This window comes from Molossus molossus, unplaced genomic scaffold (genome assembly GCF_014108415.1).
Source record: "Molossus molossus isolate mMolMol1 unplaced genomic scaffold, mMolMol1.p scaffold_m16_p_3, whole genome shotgun sequence".
Lineage (NCBI taxonomy): Eukaryota > Metazoa > Chordata > Mammalia > Chiroptera > Molossidae > Molossus > Molossus molossus.
This window is the reverse complement of record NW_023425366.1, coordinates 120,306,557-120,324,662: the sequence shown is the minus strand read 5'-3', so window position 1 is coordinate 120,324,662 and position 18,106 is coordinate 120,306,557. Positions and strand designations below refer to the sequence as shown.

The 18,106-nt window shown below is 39.7% G+C and overlaps 2 protein-coding genes across 3 annotated transcripts in view; one reads left to right on the top strand and one right to left on the bottom strand.

Moving 5' to 3' along the window:
* Positions 1-165: 165 nt before the first annotated feature.
* Positions 166-1,776, top strand: FAHD1 (fumarylacetoacetate hydrolase domain containing 1). Its single transcript, XM_036280311.1, has one exon. It carries the CDS (start codon positions 435-437, stop codon positions 1,098-1,100), a length of 666 nt encoding a protein of 221 aa, XP_036136204.1. The 5' UTR covers positions 166-434; the 3' UTR covers positions 1,101-1,776.
* The window catches only part of MEIOB (meiosis specific with OB-fold), a 49,864-nt gene continuing 33,135 nt past the window's right edge, over positions 1,378-18,106 (bottom strand). Inside the window, exons 11-13 of one of the 2 annotated variants that reach the window (XM_036280310.1) lie at positions 16,511-16,694; positions 15,685-15,771; positions 1,378-1,452 (exon numbers count right to left, since the gene is read on the bottom strand). In XM_036280310.1, the coding sequence (XP_036136203.1) occupies positions 1,420-1,452; positions 15,685-15,771; positions 16,511-16,694 (304 nt within the window). In that variant the 3' untranslated portion in view covers positions 1,378-1,419. Of the gene's footprint in view, positions 1,453-11,846; positions 12,234-15,684; positions 15,772-16,510; positions 16,695-18,106 lie in introns of those variants that run through there. The other variant, XM_036280309.1, reaches the window with a different exon arrangement.

Here is an 18,106-nt window from a genome sequence, read left to right as displayed (position 1 = left end):
CGCAAACGCAGCGTCGGCATGTCACGCCAATCAGTGCCCACTTCGCGCCCCCACCCCACCTTCTGGCCAATTAGCGCTCTCCTCCAAATCCGTGTCCCCCCCCCCCCTACGCCTCACGGCCAATCAACGCTCGCGTCCAAACCCGTGTGGGTGTGAAGCCAGGAAGCGGCTGCAGCCAGAGAACAACATTAGAGCCTCACTTCTTTCCCAACAAGGTTGGCTTCTCAAGGAGCCCAGAGGCTGCCACTGGACAACGGTTCCTAGGTGGTCGAGCGCCGCGACTCCGGTGCACCCGGCAGAACATAAAGCAGAGCGGACGGTCGCAGACGGGATTGCGCTCCGAGATAGTTCGTCCTCTCGGGGTAGCCGTAGGCGGCAGGGGACCGGCCAGGGCCCGAATCCACGTGACTCTAGGGGTTGCCTAGCTTGGAGCCATGGCGGCTTCCAGGCCGCTCTCCCGCTTCTGGGAGTGGGGGAAGAATATCGTGTGCGTGGGCAGGAACTACGCGGACCACGCGAAGGAGATGCAGAGCGCAGTACCTAGCGAGCCCGTGCTCTTCCTGAAGCCGTCCACCGCCTATGCCCCCGAGGGCTCGCCCATCCTCATGCCTGCCTACAGCCGCAACCTGCACCACGAGCTTGAACTTGGCGTAGTGATGGGCAAGCGCGGCCATGCAGTCCCGGAGGCTCAGGCCATGGACTACGTGGCCGGCTATGCCCTGTGCTTGGATATGACCGCCAGGGACGTGCAGGACGAGTGCAAGAAGAAGGGGCTGCCCTGGACTCTGGCAAAGAGCTTCACAACCTCCTGCCCCGTCAGCGCGTTCGTGCCCAAAGAAAAGGTTCCTGATCCTCATAACCTGAAGCTCTGGCTCAAGGTCAATGGCGAACTCAGGCAGGAGGGTGAGACGTCCTCCATGATCTTTACCATCCCCTACATCATCAGCTACATTTCTAAGATAATGGCCCTGGAAGAAGGAGATGTTATCTTGACCGGGACGCCAAAGGGAGTTGGCCCTGTTGAAGTAAACGATGAGATCCAAGCTGGCATACACGGGGTTGTCAGTATGAGATTTAAGGTGGAAAGGCCAGAATATTGAGTCTACACAAAGCAGCCAAACTTCTTAAGCTTCAGAAGAGAAGGGAGCTGGACTGAAGCAAGCAAAGGTTATTAAAAGTGACAGTCCTTTAATAAGAAACCAGTTTTTAAAGATGGTTTGATTGTCTTGCTATGCCTCAACTCAGGGAAGACGGGAACTCCAAGAAAAACATGCTCTAGAAGAGCTGGGTCAGAAATGGAAAGGAAAGTAGAGTGCCATCTGTCATCTAGGAAACAGACTTGTGATGCCTCCAATGAGGCATGAAATGTTCAGACTTACTTTCCTTTACTAAAACTGGACTGGGTAAGACTTCAGTGAATCATTGTGGGATCAGTAGTTCAAGAATTAAAATCTGCAAAGGAAGTTGAAAAGCATGTTTCAAATCAGTGTTTCCCACATTTCTTTGATCATTGTAATTATCTGGAGGTATTTGTAAAAACAATATTTCCAAATTACTGGCCCATACCAGGCCTACTGTATTAATTAGCAGGATTAATCTCCAGCACTCCAAGTAATTCTTAAGAAATGTGGAAAAACACTACTCCACCTAATCATTTATAATTTTACTTAATAAGTTAACAATGAATGGTGACCTCACTCGTTTGTACCCTGGTTCGTAGATTCTGAGTTTGATAATTTTGAAATTACTGTTTCCAAATAAATATGCTGGCTTTTCTGTGGCTTAAAGGTGTACTTCTTTCCCTTAATAGTGGCTAGGAGGGATACTTCCTTATTAAGAGGCTTCAGACCTTGGTCATTGACCTTTGTCCTGGTGAGCACTGTGCTTTATTAACAGAGTTTATCAGCATCTCTGCCTCCTGACCAGAAATAAGGAGTCTTCAGGGAAGGTGAGCGGCCTAGGAATGCTACTTTTGCTTTCATCTACTCCTTTCCCTAAAAAAAGGCTAGGGAAGATGCACAACAGCTATCAGACTGCTTAATGAAGTCCTTTAGGCTTAGGCAGAGGCTCCTACTGTTAGTGTAAACAGGAGACTCTGGCTCTTGAAAGCTTTGGACATCTAATTTAATAATAGCTAACACTGGCCCAGAGGGTGTGGCCAGTGGATTGAGCATCCTCCCAAGTACTGAGGTCCCAGTTCGATTCCCGGTCAGGGCATATACCTGGGTTGTGAGCTTGATCCCTGGTAGGGGGCATGAAGGAGGCAGCTGATCAATGTTTCTCTCTCCTTTCCTCTCTCTCTGAAAAAAATAATAAAAACATTAAAAAAAAAAAAAAAACTAACACTGAGCCTTAGTACTACTATGTACTGTACCAAGAATTTTTTATGTATTATTTAATCCTCAACAAAGCTGTAATGTTGATATTACTACCATCCCTGTTAGCCACATGAAGATGAAGATTTGGAGGTTAGCCAGCTTGGTTCTACAATCACTCAGGTAAGTGACAGGCCAAGATGTAACCCAGATATCCCAAGACCAGAACCTGAAGTCTTGACCACAATGCAGGATGCATCTTTTAAGTAGATATATAAAAAGATACAATGTTTAGGTATTATGCAACCCCCACATTTAAATTATAATTTACTATGAGGAATTCCCATAATTGAATTTATTAAATGTTATGCTATCTTTTTATCTTTTAATCAAGTTTCTTTTTTTAAATGTTTAAAATTTAAATGCAAAAAAACCTCAAAATTTCACCTACCCAGAGAGTCAAAGTTAAGCATTTGGTGTATATTCTTCTAAATCTAGATGTAATTGTAATTTTTGACATTTGCTCATACCACACAAAATATAACCTAGTTTTTCCACCATATATTGTGACTGTCCATGTTAGTCTGTACATTTCTGCAGTACTGTTTTCAGTGACTGCATAAGATTCAGAATTCAGTCCTTTATTTTTGGCCATGGAGATTGTTTCTAATTATTTGCTAGTAGAGTTAGCACACTTGTAATTTCCTTTGGCTAGGTTCCCACAAGTAGAAGAGTTGAATTAAGGGTGTACTCATATTGAAAAAGTATTGGTCCAGTTAGTAGATACAGAGTTCAGCTAAAACAAGTCTATCAAACTGACAGACTTGAAAGCAAGCTAAAGATAGGAGGCAAAAGCAGTGTTCACATATAGCTCCCTTGGGTGGCACAAACCAGCACCCAGAGTGTACTGTGCCCCTGAGGTCAATGTTCACCACAGTAGTTCACAATCTTTGTTACAAACAGCTGACAACAGCATCGCAGGTGTACACACAAAGTCCTTGACTGCAAGAATAAAAATCTTAGAGACTCACCAATTCCCACAAATACTGATTTTGCTAAACCACAGTAATCCTAGCATCTAGAAGGTACGTTTTCCCCCTAACTTTTTATTTTGAATAAATGTAAACCTTCTAAAAAGTTGAAAGACTTAATACAACAAACCATATACCCTTCACTAGAGCATATGTATACACATATACATACAGGGGTAGGCAAAAGTAGTTTTACAATCTTGAGTACCCAAGTTTATTCTTGTTTTATTTTATTTTATTTCCTTTATTGATTTTAGAGAGAGAGGAAGGGAGAGGGAGAGATAGAAACATCAATGAGAGAGAACATCGATTGGCTGCCTCCTGCATGCCCCCCACTGGGGATTGGGCTCACAACCTGGCCATGTATCCTGACCAGGAATCGAACTGGAGACCTCTTGGTGCATGGGTCGACACTTAACCACTGAGCCACACTGACTGGACCATTCTTTTATTATTAATTATTGTATTCTTTTCTTTGTTTGTGTGTGTGTGTTAATCCTCACCAGAGGATATTTTTTCCACCAATTTTTAAAAGGAATGGGAGGGATGGAGAGAGAGAAAAACATCGATGTGAGAGGACACATCAATTGGTTGCCTCCCCCACGTGTCCCGACCAGGGCAGGGGATCGAACCTGAGACCCAGGTATGTGCCCTTGATCGATAAACTGTAAACCTACTTTTGCCCCACCCTGTATGTATGTGTGTGTGTATGTGTGTGTGTATATATATATATATGAAAATTGGAAGTAAATTGCAGAAACATTCTATGCTTTCAGCGTGCATCTCCTAAAAATAAGGACATTCTACTATATAACCACAATACCATTACCACACTTAAAATTATTCCATAATATATTAGTCTATACAGAATATATGGCTTCACGTCTGTTCCAGACTTTTAAAAAATGTTCAGTGGGCTTTTATTTTTAAAAAAATGAGTATTCTACATTTACTTAATATACCAAGAACATCTTTTCAGATTAGTGAATGTACAGCTTCATAATCACTTTTATTGACTGTGTCTGCAGTCATATACTTCCAGATGCAGAACCTAAGGTGGGGAATCTTGTTCAGGTAAATTATTGAAGGAGTGCTTTCAGGAGAAAAGAGGTGACGAGGAGGCAGAAAGGGCAGGGAGTAAACTAAGAAAGAAAGAGGTCTGAGTGGAGTCAAGCTTCAGTCCAAGGGTAAGTCATTGCTAGAATCTGCTCCCCCTTTTCCCATAATTTTCCCAGTAATTGTCTGACCTTCATGGAAGCTGAGGGATAGGTGCATATATGTAAGTAAACATTCTCTTATAAGTTACATAGGTTTCAAGTGTTTTGCTATTAGAAACAATCATGTAAGGAACATCCTCCACACACATCATTTGGCATTTATTTCCTCAGGAAAAATCAATAAAGAAAAAAAAATAGTACCCTGGCCAGTTTTGCTCAGCAGTTAGAGCACTGACCCGTGGACCAGAGAGTCCCAGGTTCAGTTCCCGCTAAGGGCATGTACCTCGGTTGCAGTTTGTCCCTGGCCCCGGTTGAGGTCATATGGGTGGCAGCCACTGGATGTGTCTCTCTCACGTAGATGTTTCTCTTCCTTCCTCTCTCCCTCCCGCTCTATCTGAAAATAAATGAAAAAAAAAAAAAAAAAAAAAAGTCCTCGGGTGAGGATTTAAAAAAAAAAAACATAAAATAATGAAATTGATGTATTTTCATATGCTTACATCCATTTTTTAAAACAAGACTACTGGGCACATTTGTGGTATAAATGTTGGTGTAGTATCTTTGGTTTCAGATAAGTTGTATATTTCTTTTCAATACAATTAATTCAAATATGCTAATACCATATATTTTTTTTCTGTATTGATTTTAGAGAGAGAGGAAGGGAGAGAGTGATGAGAGAGAACATCAATTGGCCGCCTCCTGCATGCCCTCCCTGGGGATCAGGCCCACAACCTGTGTATGTGCTGTGACTGAGAATTGAACCGGCAGCCTCTTGGTGCATGGGTAGATGCTGAACCACTGAGCCACACCAGCTGGGCTAATACCATATATTTTAAAGGGAAAGAGTAAAGTAATTATAAGTGTAATAATGTACTAGAAAGAATTCAAACTATAAAAGTAGAATAGAATCCATATAAAAAAATATTAAAAGCCAAATATGAGTGCCAATGAAAATGCTACACCTCAACATTTACAATAACTGATCATTATCAATCACGTGCTAAGTGCAGGAGTCTAAGCACTTTACATATATCAACTAACTTAGTCTTCACAGTTGCCAAGAGAAGTTGGTATTGTTATAAGTATTTACAAAAGGGGAACTGCAAAGAAAGATCAAAGCTGTAGACCATCCTAGGAGCAGCAGTTGCGTTAGAGCCTACACACATGGCCACCTCCAATTCTACCTCCTCTAGCTGGGCCTTCATATCCCACCAGTGAAATGGGCAAAGTAGCACTACTGGGATAAATCAGACACTATAAGGGCTTATTAAAATGTCCGTCACATAAAAATCACTTAATAAGGTTGGCTATTAGTGTCTAGAAACTTATCCCAAGGAAATAAGAATGTGGACAAGCCCTGGCTGGTGTGGCTCGGTTGGGCATCGTCCTGTGCACTGAAAGGTGACTAATGTTTCTCTCTCTCTCCCTTCTTCTCTCTCTAAATATCAATAAAATTATTATTATTTTTTTAAAATTTTATCACCTGAGAACATTTTTTCAGTTTTTGTTCAGATAGAGTGGGGGGGGGGGGGGTGAGAAACATTGATGTGAAAAGGACACATCGAGTGGCTGCCATCTGCACAACCCAACCAGGGCCGGGGACAAACTGTAACCGAGGTACACGCCCTTAGTGGGAACGGAACCTGGGTCTCTCTGGACTGTAGGTCAACGCTCTAACCAATCAGCCAGGACCAATAAAATGATTTTTTTTAAAAGAATGTGAGAAATAAATGACATAGAGACCAAAAAAACAATTCAAAGGATCAATGTAACAAAGAGCTGGTTTTTTGAAAAGATAAACAAGATTGAGGGACCCTTAGCTAGACTCACCAAGAAACAAAGAGAGAGAACCCAAATGCACAAAATCAGAAATGAAAGAGAAGTAACAACTGACACCACAGAAATACAAAAGATCGTTAACAACTACTATGAACAATTATATGGCAACAAATTTGACAATCTAAGCAAAATGGACAAATTTCTAGAAACACACAGTCTCTCAAAACTGGACCGGGAAGAGATAGAAAACTTGAACAGACCAATAACAACTAAGGAAATTGAAGAGGTAATCAAGACTCTCCCAGCAAACAAAAGCCCAGGCCCAGATGGCATCACAGGGGAGTTTTACCGAACATTCAGAAAAGAACTAACACCCATTCTACTCAAAGTATTTCAAAAAATTCAAGAAGAAGGAAGACTTCCAAACTCGTTTTATGAGGCCAACATAATTCTAATTCCAAAACCAGACAAAGACACTACAAAGAAAGAAAACTACAGGCCAATATCCCTGATGAACATAGATGCCAAAATCCTGAACAAAATACTAGCAAATTGAATCCAGCAATACATCAAAAAAAATTATTCACCGTGACCAAGTGGGATTTATCCCAGGGATGCAAGGCTGGTACAATATTCGCAAATCAATAAATGTGATACACCACATAAACAAAATGAAGAATAAAAACCACATGATCATATCAATAGATGCTGAAAAAGCATTAGACAAAATCCAGCATCCATTTCTGATAAAAACACTCAGCAATGTGGGAATAGAGGGATCATATTTTGATATAATAAAGGCCATATATGAAAGACCTATAGCCAATGTCATACTCAATGGGCAAAAATTAAAGCATTTCCCTTAAGAACAGGAACAGGACAGAGATGTCCACTCTTATTTCGCCACTCTTATTTAACATAGTACTGGAAGTCTTAGCCACAGCAATCAGACATGAAGAAAAATTAAAAGGGATCCAAATTGGAAAAGAAGAAGTGAAACTGTCATTTGCAGATTACATGATATTATACATAGAAAACTACAGATTCCATCAAAAATCTCCTAGACTTAATAAATGAATCTGGCAAAGTAGAAGGATACAAAATTAACGTCAAGAAATCAATGGCATTCTTATATACCAATGATGAAGTCACAGAAAGAGAAACTGAAAAAACAATCCCATTTACCATTGTGGCAAAAAAATTAAGATACATAGGAATAAACTTAACCAAAGAAATAAAGGACCTATTTGCAGAAAACTACAGGACATTGAAAAAAGAAATAGAGAAAGATATAAAAAGTGGAAGCACATACCTTGTTCATGGATTGGAAGAATTAACATCATTAAAATGTCCATATTACCCAAAGCAATCTATAGATTCAATGCAATCCCCATCATAATACCAACAACATATTTCACAGAACTAGAACAAATACTTCAAAAGTTCATATGGAACCAAAAAAAGACCCCGAATAGCCACAGAAATCTTGAAAAAGAAGGACAAAATAGGTGGGATCACAATACTGAATGTCAGGTTATACTACAAAGCCACTGTAATCAAAACAGCCTGGTACTGGCACAGGAACAGGCATATAGACCAGTGGAACAGAACAGAGAACCCAGAAATGGACCCAAGGCAATATGCTCAATTAATACTTGACAAAGGAGGAAAGAGCATATAATGGAGTAAAGACATCCTCTTTAATAAATGGTGTTGGGAAAATTGGACAGCTACATGCAAAAAATTAGCTTACACCATACACAAGAATAAACTCAAAATGGATAAAAGACTTAAATGTGACCCATGAATCCGTAAAAATCCTAGAAGAAAATGTAGGCAACAAAATTTCGGACATCATACACAGAAGAATTTTCACTGATACATCACCTAAGGCAACAGAAACAAAGGAAAAAATGAACACATGGGACTACATCAAACTCAAAAGCTTCTGCACAACAAAAGATACAATCATCAAAATGGGAAGGCAATCCACTGTATGGGAGAGCATATTTGCCAATGATATATCAGATAAGGGGTTAATTTCCAATATATATAGAGTACTCATACAACTCAACAAAAGGAAGACAAAGAACCCAATTAAAAAGTGGGCAGAGGAGCTAAATAGACACCTCTCCAAACAGGATATACAAATGGCCAAGAGACATATGAAGAAATGCTCAACATCACTAATCATCAGAGAGACGCAAATTAAAACAACAATGAGGTATCACCTCACACCTGTCACAATGGCCGTCATCAACAAAACATCAAACAACAAGTGTTGGCAAGGGTGTGGAGAAAAGGGGATTCTAGTACACTGCTGGTGGGAATGCAGACTGGTGCAGCTACTATGGAAAACACTATGGTGTTAACTCAAAAAATTAAAAATTGGCCCTCGGCGTTTTGGCTCAGCGGTTAGAGTGTCGGCCTGCAGTCCAGAGAGACCCAGGTTCAGTTCCTGCTAAGGGCATGTACCTTGGTTGCAGTTTGTCCCCGGTCCTGGTTGGGTTGTGCGGATGGCAACCACTGGATGTGTTCCTTTCACGTCAATGTTTCCCCCTCTCTCTCTCTTCCTCTCTCTCCTTCCCACTCTATCTGAACAAAAAATGGGAAAATGTCCTCGAGTGAGGATAAAAATAAAAATTAAAAACTGAATTGCCATTTGATCCAGCGATCCCACTTCTAGGAATATACCCTAAGAAGCCTGAAACACCAAACAGAAAGAATATATGTACCCCTGTTTTTATAGCAGCACTATTTACAATAGCTAAGATCTGGAAACAGCCCAAGTGTCCATCAGTACACAAATGGATAAAAAAGTTGTGGTACATATACACAACGGAGTACTATACAGGTGTAAGAAAGAAAGATCTCTTAACCTTTGAGACGACAGGGAGGGACCTGGAAAGTATTATCCTCAGCGAAACAAGCCAAGCAGAGAAAGACAGATATCACATGATCTCACTTATTTGTGGAATATAATGAACATAACAGTCTGAGGAATTGGGTAGACCCAGAGATGTGGAAGTAGGGTACAGACTGACAACCCTCAGAAGAGGGAGTAGTGGGGAAAGAAAAGAGATGAACCACAGAACTTATATGCATATATGCATAACTGATGGACATGGACAACAAAGCCAGGTATGGGGTGGGGAGGAAGGGGAGGAGGGTGTCTGGGGAGAAAAAGGAGAAACATCTGTAACAAAAATAAATTAATAAAAAAATTTAAAAAAAATGTGGACAAAACTTTAGCTACAGTTGTTTTTTATAATAGCAAAAAATGGAAGACATCTTAACTGTCTAATAATATTGGATTGATTGTACTCACTATCCTATACTTATATAAAGATGATTAAAGTTATTAAAGTTATGTGGGATGTTTAATGATGTGAATCATTATGATGTGAAAAAGTTGGTTATAGTTCGGCCGGTGTAGCTCAGTGGTTGAGTGTCGACCCATGCACTAAGAGGTCATCGGTTCGATTCCCGGTCAGGACTCATGCCCAAATCGTGGGCCTGATCCCCAGTGTGGGGCATGCAGGAGGCGGCCAATGTTCTCTCTCATCAATGTTTCTATTTCTTTCTCCCTCTCACTTTCTCTCTCTAAGATCAATAAAGAAAACAAAATTTCTTTTAAGTTGGTTATAAATTATTGAGTGTAAAAGCAGGTTATAGTGTAACCTGTATTTGTATATTGTATATTTAAATACAGAATGATGGATTGATGACAGAAAGTCAGGAAAAACATAAGAAAGTGGGGGGGGGGGGGCTTGTTCATGCATGTTCATAGCAGTTATGATGGTTAATCACAATAGCCAAAAGATAGAAACAGCCCAAGTGTCCATTAACAGATGAATGGCTAAACAAAATATGGTCCATCCATACAATGGAATACCACCCTCTCAATCCACCTTGTTTAACATACCTGTTCCCCAACCCAAGAGAAAGAAAGCTCTTAGTTGGGCACACTTGTTTGCACAACGAGGTCAAATCCTTCATTACCTTGCTTATTACCACAATTTGGACATACTAGCAGTCAACTCATATCCCTCCTCCATGGCTGCATATAGTAAAAGCCAGAGAAAACATTACTGACAAGATAAGTTTATCTCCCAACACCAGCTTTATAAAAGTGTTTCAGCCTTGGCCGGTTTGGCTCAGCAGTTAGAGTGTCAGCTTGCAGACCAGAGAGTCCTAGGTTCAGTTCCCACTAAGGGCACATACCTCAGTTGTAGTTTGTCCCCGGCCCCGGTTGGGGTCGTGTGAGTAGCAACCAGTCGATGTGTCTCTCTCGCATTGATGCCTTTCTCTCTCTCTTCCTCCCTCTCTCCCTCCCGCTCTATCTGAATATACATACAAAAAAAATGTTCTCGAGGATAAAAAAAAAAGTTTCATATACTTTTTTTTCACTCCTAAGGTGGGTGAAGTGTAACCTTCTGAAGTACAGACCTCAAATGTTGGCCAAACCTCCCAGAATGTGGATCAATGTGGACCATGTAGGTGGGTCTGTGCCCTGAAGCAAGTAACTCAGAATGGTGTGGAGCTGAGGAGAGTGTTTTGGGGCTCCTGTAAGGATGGCTGAGGTAGAATGGAGGTTGTTGTCCCACTGTCCAAGCAGGCCTCCCACCCTTCCAAGTTTCTGATACTCAGCATCACTCATATAACTTTTGAAGTCAGTCTCCTCCCAGTTGATTTAGACTCATAAATGTCAACCCTGAGTCAGCAAGCCTTCGCAAGTACTGGGTAGCTGCAATGTATCATCAGAGAAGGCAAGGGATTCCCAGAGCTCTACAGTCTTTAAAGCAGTTGCACAACATTGCCCACAGACCTCTACTGTTCCTACCTGGCCTCTCGTCTTAGCCCTTGCAGCTCTAGGAAAGCAGACTGAGCCATTGCCAAGCTCTAGGTAAATTGTTTTTAAAATTTTTTTTCCTTATTGATTTTTTTATTTTTTAGAGAGAGAGGAAGGGAGAGGGAGAAGGCGATAGAAACATTGATGAGAGAGAACATCGATTGGCTACCTCCTGCATGCCCCCAACCAGGGATCAGGCCCACAACCTGGACATGTGCCCGTACTGGGAATCGAACTGGTGATCTCTTGGTGCATGGGTAGATGCTCAATCATTGAGCCACACCAGCTGGGCTTAATAAGTCATTTTTACAGGTTCTGATCTTTCTCATAGAAAAAGGCAAAGAGGAAAGGGGCTTAAGAAATCAGCCCTGGCCGGTTTGGCTCAGCAGTTAGAGCATCGGCTCAGCAGTTAGAGCATCGGCCTGCGGTCCAGAGAGACCCGGGTTTGGTTCCCGCTAAGGGCATGTACCTCGGTTGCAGTTTGTCCCGGCCCTGGTTGGGTCGGGTTGTGCAGGTGGCAGCCACTCGATGTTCGCCTTTCACATCAATGTTTCTCTCTCTCTTTCTCTCTCTCCCTCCCACTCTATCTGAACAAAAAACGAAAAAATGTCCTCAGGTGAGGATTAAAAAAAAAAAAAGAAATCAATCTGTGGGAAAGATTAAATTTGTTTATTATTCATACAAACATTTTCCAACGTGGGAAGAGAGAAGGCAAAGCTGATAGAAATGGCCTTCTAAGAATTAAGCCTGGGTGATATAGATATTTAAGGCTTACCCTCAAACCAACTCCAGAAGGAAACATAACAATTTATAGAAACATTTTTACCACATTTGAACAAAAATTAAATTTATCCATAATTTTCAAACTCATTTCCACATCAACGGGAGTTAAAACTCATATTCTTTTCCAGAGTTTACAATGATATCTGGTTTAAATCTTTCCTTGTCCAGACAAGTTCCTACTTGCCTCAATAGGATCTGCAAGCTTACATGAGAGCACACTAATTTTCATTCCACCCCTTGCTCTGTCTGATAAAAAAAACTAGGGAGAAAAGAAAGAGAGAATTAGTTTTAAAAATCACTGTGTATATAAAGTTGAAAAACAATAACCAGACCAGAGAATGCAATAGAGAAATGCAAATTTTGCTTACAGATGTTAACATGTCAATTCAAGTACTGAGATGAAAAGAGGTCAAGTCTCAGGCAGAGTTAAGTAGAGAAATTACAGATCTGGCTTTTGTAAAAAAAATTCATGTCATCTTTTCATGACATTTCTCTCTGGTAGGAAAGTTGGGATTTCAAATCTAACATGTAGAAAAATAGGGCTTAAAGTGTGTTTAAACTATCAGTTGTGAGAAGTTAACCTAATATATGGTAGTAGTAACATAATCTGTTAGACAATAGGAATATGATGATGAAGTCTATTAATAATGATGTCTTAATTTTTACAATTAACAGAGCATTTTCACCAACATTTTATTTAATATGGAGTGGAAGTACACATTAGCTAGCCATTTTAATTTCAAAGACTAATAGGAAAAAATGTAATAACGTCAGGAAACACTGTGGAAGACTTTGAAATGGGCAGTAAAGATGAGCTGGCATCTTTCAGTGAAATGCTTCTCCATGGCTGGTGTTGGCTAGAGTACCTTTCAAGTTGTCTGAGTGTACAATGGTCTGCACATTTAATTGCATTGGCTGTAGGTCATAAAAACTGATAGTGATACAGATGTCGCTCATAAAAATCCAAATTAATTCTGTCTGGGTGAAGATGCAATTGATTCTGTACTGTAGAAGAGGTCAGTTTTGCATCTATAAGCAAACTCATTTTAGCATTCCTGATTGTCTGCATATGTGTCTATTCTTCCAATTTTCCTCTGAACTCATTTTTTAAAAAACACCTTATTGGTTCCTTTATTAATTAATGAATTAGATAAAATCTTTGACGTGTTCATTTTATTTTTTGTATGAGAGTCATGGTTTTACCCTTTTTGGGAACATTCTTTTTTTTTTTTTTTTTTTTTTTATCCTCACCCGAGGATATTTTTCCATTTTTTGTACAGATAGAGTGGGAGGGAGAGAGAGGAAGGGAGAGAGAGAGAGAGAAACATCGACGTGAAGGGACACATTGAGTGGCTGCCACCCGCACGACCATCCAGGGCCGGGGACAAACTGCAACCGAAGTACGTGCCCTTAGCGGGAACCGAACCCGGGTCTCTCCGGACCACAGGCCAACGCTCTAACCGCTGAGCCAAACTGGCCAGGGCTTTGGGAACATTGGGAACATTCTTTAACACTAATATCAGAGTTACAAGGATATTGTAAGTCTAATATCACCATATGTTTTGAAACATTAAAATGAATACCTCACTTTGAAATCTCTCCAAGAGAACCATTTTGAGTAGTCATTATTTTTAATTGAAATATGATAAATATATAAATTGTTCACTCTACATAGAATACTTTCTTTTTATCATATTAGCAGAGCAATATAAGTTCTTTAACATTGTTTTAAATTAAATTTATTGGGGTAAAATTGGTTAATAGGATCATATAGGTTTCAGGTGTGAATCTCTGTTACAAGATCAGTATATTGCACTGTGAGCCCACGACCCAGAGTCCAAATAATTTTCTGTCACTATATATTAGGGCTCCTACACCCCTATCCCCAGTCTCTTTAAGTTCTTATTTTTAAAAGTTCTATTTTAACTAATTTATAACAATTAAAATTGTATTTGATTCTTGTCTTTACCACATTTTGTGATATAATCATTTATATCTGCTTAAATTTTTTGTTAAATCTGATTTAAACATCTTTTTAATATATTCTTTGAAAAGTATAACATCCCTTTACTTAAGAGCAATTTGTTGTTATGTTTGAGTCAAGTTTGGAAAACTAAGTTGCCATATATTTAAATTGATTAAACTCATTAGCAAGTGGCAGGCATCTCCTGTTTGGAGGAAAAATAAAGTTGGTCAAGGATCTGACTATATTCTGATTTGGGAATAGATAGTAGTTATGTCTGTTAATAGACAATGTTTATGTCTAATGTAGAAGAGATACAGTAAATCTGTAATTACTGTAATTTCTGTGAAATTACTGTAATTTCTCCCCTTCAGCCTAGTAGTGAAGAATCCTTGCACCAAGTTCCTAGAACTATTGGTGAGACCATGGTGACTCCATGTCTGAAACCTATTCAGATATACTTATGGCCACAAGGGAAGGAAAACACTGGAAAATGGAAAAACCTGCTTATGAGGCTGAGATGGAGTGATACAGTATTCTCAAAGACTCTTTCAGGGTATCTATCAGATCACAGCGATTTTCCTAATAATACTAAGATGTCATTTGCCTTTTTTTTTTTTTTTTTTTTTTCATTTTTTCACCAGAATGCACTGTAATTTTCTTGAGGCTACGCGACCTGAGATATCACTACAGCTAATGAAATGCATGCTCATGAATATGTTTTACATTATTCTCAATGTTAAGTTCTAGTACAGTAATACAGACAAAACTCAAACAAGAGCTTTAAAACTGTTAAGAATGTAACAGAGAAAACATTTGAGAACAATGGGAGGAGAGAAATCTTGTAGGCAGAGTAGTCCTCTCTCACCTGTGACTTGGGGCTAGCTGGCAACATTTCTTGTTCCCATTTTCTTTATTTGCAAAATAAGGGGAGTTTGTCTCACTTCCTTTTTGGCACCTTTAACATTAAGATTCTATGATCCTCCAATACTGTGGTGTTGCTAGTGCTGCAGGAGTCTGATCAGAGTTGTGGGATCACAGAATTTTAGAGGCTTAGGGAAGTTAATTAACCTCCCCAGGATCATACAGGCTGAGGAATGGTGGAATTGGGATTCTTACCTGAGTCTGTCTCACCTCAGCATCTAAGCATTTAAGCATTTAACTATATGCTCTTGTATCCTGTTCACTAAAGTGAGGAGATTGCACATGGGTTGTGGAAATGGGGGAGACCCAGCTTGACTCTAAAGCCAGGTACCTAGTCTTGGAGCTAACATTACTCGATATTTTCTTTGTTGACCTATTTAATTGGTGCAATTTGTAACTACTTTACACTATATGAAAAAAACCTGATTAGTCCTGGCTAGTTTGGCTCAGCAGTTAGAGCAGTGGCCCGCGGACCAGAGAGTCCTGGGTTCAGTTGCCACTAGGGCACGTACCTTGGTTGCAGTTTGTCCCTTCCTTGGTTGGGGTCATGTGGGTGGCAACCAGTCACTGTGTCTCTCTCACATTGATGTTTCTCTCTCTCTCTCTCTTCCCCCCTTCTCTCCCTCCTGCTCTATCTGAAGATAAATGCAAAAACAAAAACAAAAACCTGATTACTTTCGTTGTTTCTGCAGTAGCCAAATCCTTCTGTATATCGGGGAATTGGGCATTATTAAAACAACAAATTTCCTAATTTATTAGGTCACTCTAGGATTTCCTTTTGTTTGAATATATAGAATAACATAGTACTGTAAAATATACTAACTTTTAAATAAATTTTGCTTCTTTCCAAAAGAAATTGCCACTTCAATGCTGTTTTCTGTTCATCCGTCATTGCAAGAAACTCATTTACCTGGTTAAAAAAAAAAATCAAACAAGTATTTCCAAAGTACATATAGATAACTCATCTTGACAACAAGGATAAATTCACTTTGCTCACTAGAAGTGGAATTTTATTCATAGCAATTACAGCTCAATTCTCTTGATGGAGGAGATAAGGCCCAAGACCTGCTTTAAATTGAATCTCTGAAGCTAATCAGGTGGCTTGGCACAGAAAACTGCCCTTGACAAACTGGAAATCACTTGGAACTGAGGTTTAATGGTAAACTTCAGGAGCTGGTTTTAACAATAAAAAACAAGTGCTTATCATCAAGTGTACAATCTAATCTCTAAGTATCTGCTGCTGTCCTATAGTGGCAGATGGAGAACACTTGTGACTGACTTTATACAGCAGAACGTGTGAAATATTGCCAAACCCTCCTTATGGAAGAGCCACCTCATAACTGATCGACATCTTCATTGTGTTGTTTTAGCCATTGTTACTTGACTATATAAATGTCTTGTTTGTTCTTAACTATGTTCCAGGGCCTCTGTCATCATTCCTAATAATATTAGCTATGATTTCAATATAAAATATGTAATTATTTGTTTATCAAAGAAAGCAATCATATTTAAATCAAGATAAATTTTTCACAGACCTCTTTATTAATAAGTTAATTTCTATCAAATGTTCACCAAAATAACCTATATTTTGGAGGAAGAAAATCCAATTTGGAAATATTTCTAAACATGGTTTCCTTTTTGCTATTTACCATGCAGCCCAAAGTCTCCTCAGCAACACTTCCTGTGAGACTACAGGAATGGAGGGTACCTGTGTGATCAGTAAGATCGATTAACATATCGAAGCTGAGAAAAACAGATTTAAACTTCGAAGAATCTTTGTTGCAAGTTGTACAAATGCTGGATGCTTCATTTACAATGTAACCACAGCCTGAACTGAAAAGAAACAAAGGACAATGATAAAATAAGAAGGCCCTAAGTGACAAATCTGCTTTCTAGCAGAAGAATTATCACTTAAAAGTCTAAATCAGAGTAAGTAATTTCAGAGTGCTCAGCACTGTGCAGGATATAAGACAGGTATACAAAACTATAAAATTATATACAACAGTGTCTCAATCCCATTTTCAGTATTTGTGAGTCATCTGAAACTGGGATAAGCTCATTGTCCTGCTTCCTACTTTCCCCGTGCTGAGTCCTGCCAGGCTCATTTCCCTACTGGGGCCTTTCTTTCCTGTACCCCAGGCTTCACCCCTTCCCTTCTCTGAAGAGCTGCAGAACTTACACTTCAGCACTGACTATATCCTGTCACATCCTATTCCTTATTACAGGTATGTCCATCTTATCTCCCTGGCTCCGTTTTCTAAGTGCAGGAAATGTGTCTTATGCCTAGAAAGCCCAGGTTCTACAAATGCTCACTTGATGGTACTGTATTAGGTCTTCTGTACACCTACAGAGAAACCCTAGGGGTGGGCAGGTTCACATCCTAAGTGTTGTTAGTACTGCCAGTGACACATTCACCTCTTTAAAGTGGTAATTACATCCTATATCTTTTTATTTTTGTTGTTTTAGTTAATCCTTACTTGAGGATATTTTTCATTGATTTTTAGAGAGAGTGGAAAGGAGGGAGGAAGGTAAAAACACTGATGTGAGAGAGACACATTGATTGGTTGCTTCCCACACAGCCCAACCAGAGCAAGGATCAAACCTGCAACCCAGGTACCTGCCCTTGACCAGAATCTAACCTGAGGCCCTTCAGTCCTCAGGCCAGTGCTCTAACTGCTGAGCCAAACTGGCCAGGACCTATTTCATATTTTTGAAGCAGATCTTGTTTTAGCCAATTTGGAAAGAACTACTTCAAATTTTTCAAGAAGTGGGGGTGATCTGAAGACAGTGGTTTCTTATCTAGCCACAGATCACTTTTAAAGTAAATTTTAGATGCCTTTCTTCACATATAATTACTAAAGATGTAGGAAAAATGAGACAAAAATTATATAAATTTGTGAAAAATATTTTTCAAAAAATAAATACCTGCCTTACACAGTAGCCTCCAAATTAGTTTTTTCAACTTTAATACCACATCATAATATGTTTTATAAATCCATAGGTCAACTACCCTGGCTGGATAACTCAGTTGGTTAGAGCATCATCCCCATACACCAAGGTTGTGGGCTTGATCTGTGGTCAGGGTGCATATAAGAATCAACCAATGAGACTTCCGGTCAAGATGGCGGCGTAGGTAAAAGCGGTATTGTATCCTCCCACAACCACATCAAAGTTACAACTAAACTACAGAACAACCATCATTCAAAACCGCCTGAAATCAAGCTGAATGGAAGGCCTACAACTAC

Coding starts and splice junctions, on each gene's coding strand:
- FAHD1 (XM_036280311.1), top strand. CDS start 435: ATGGCGGCTTCCAGGCCGCTCTCCCGCTTCTGGGAGTGGGGGAAGAAT.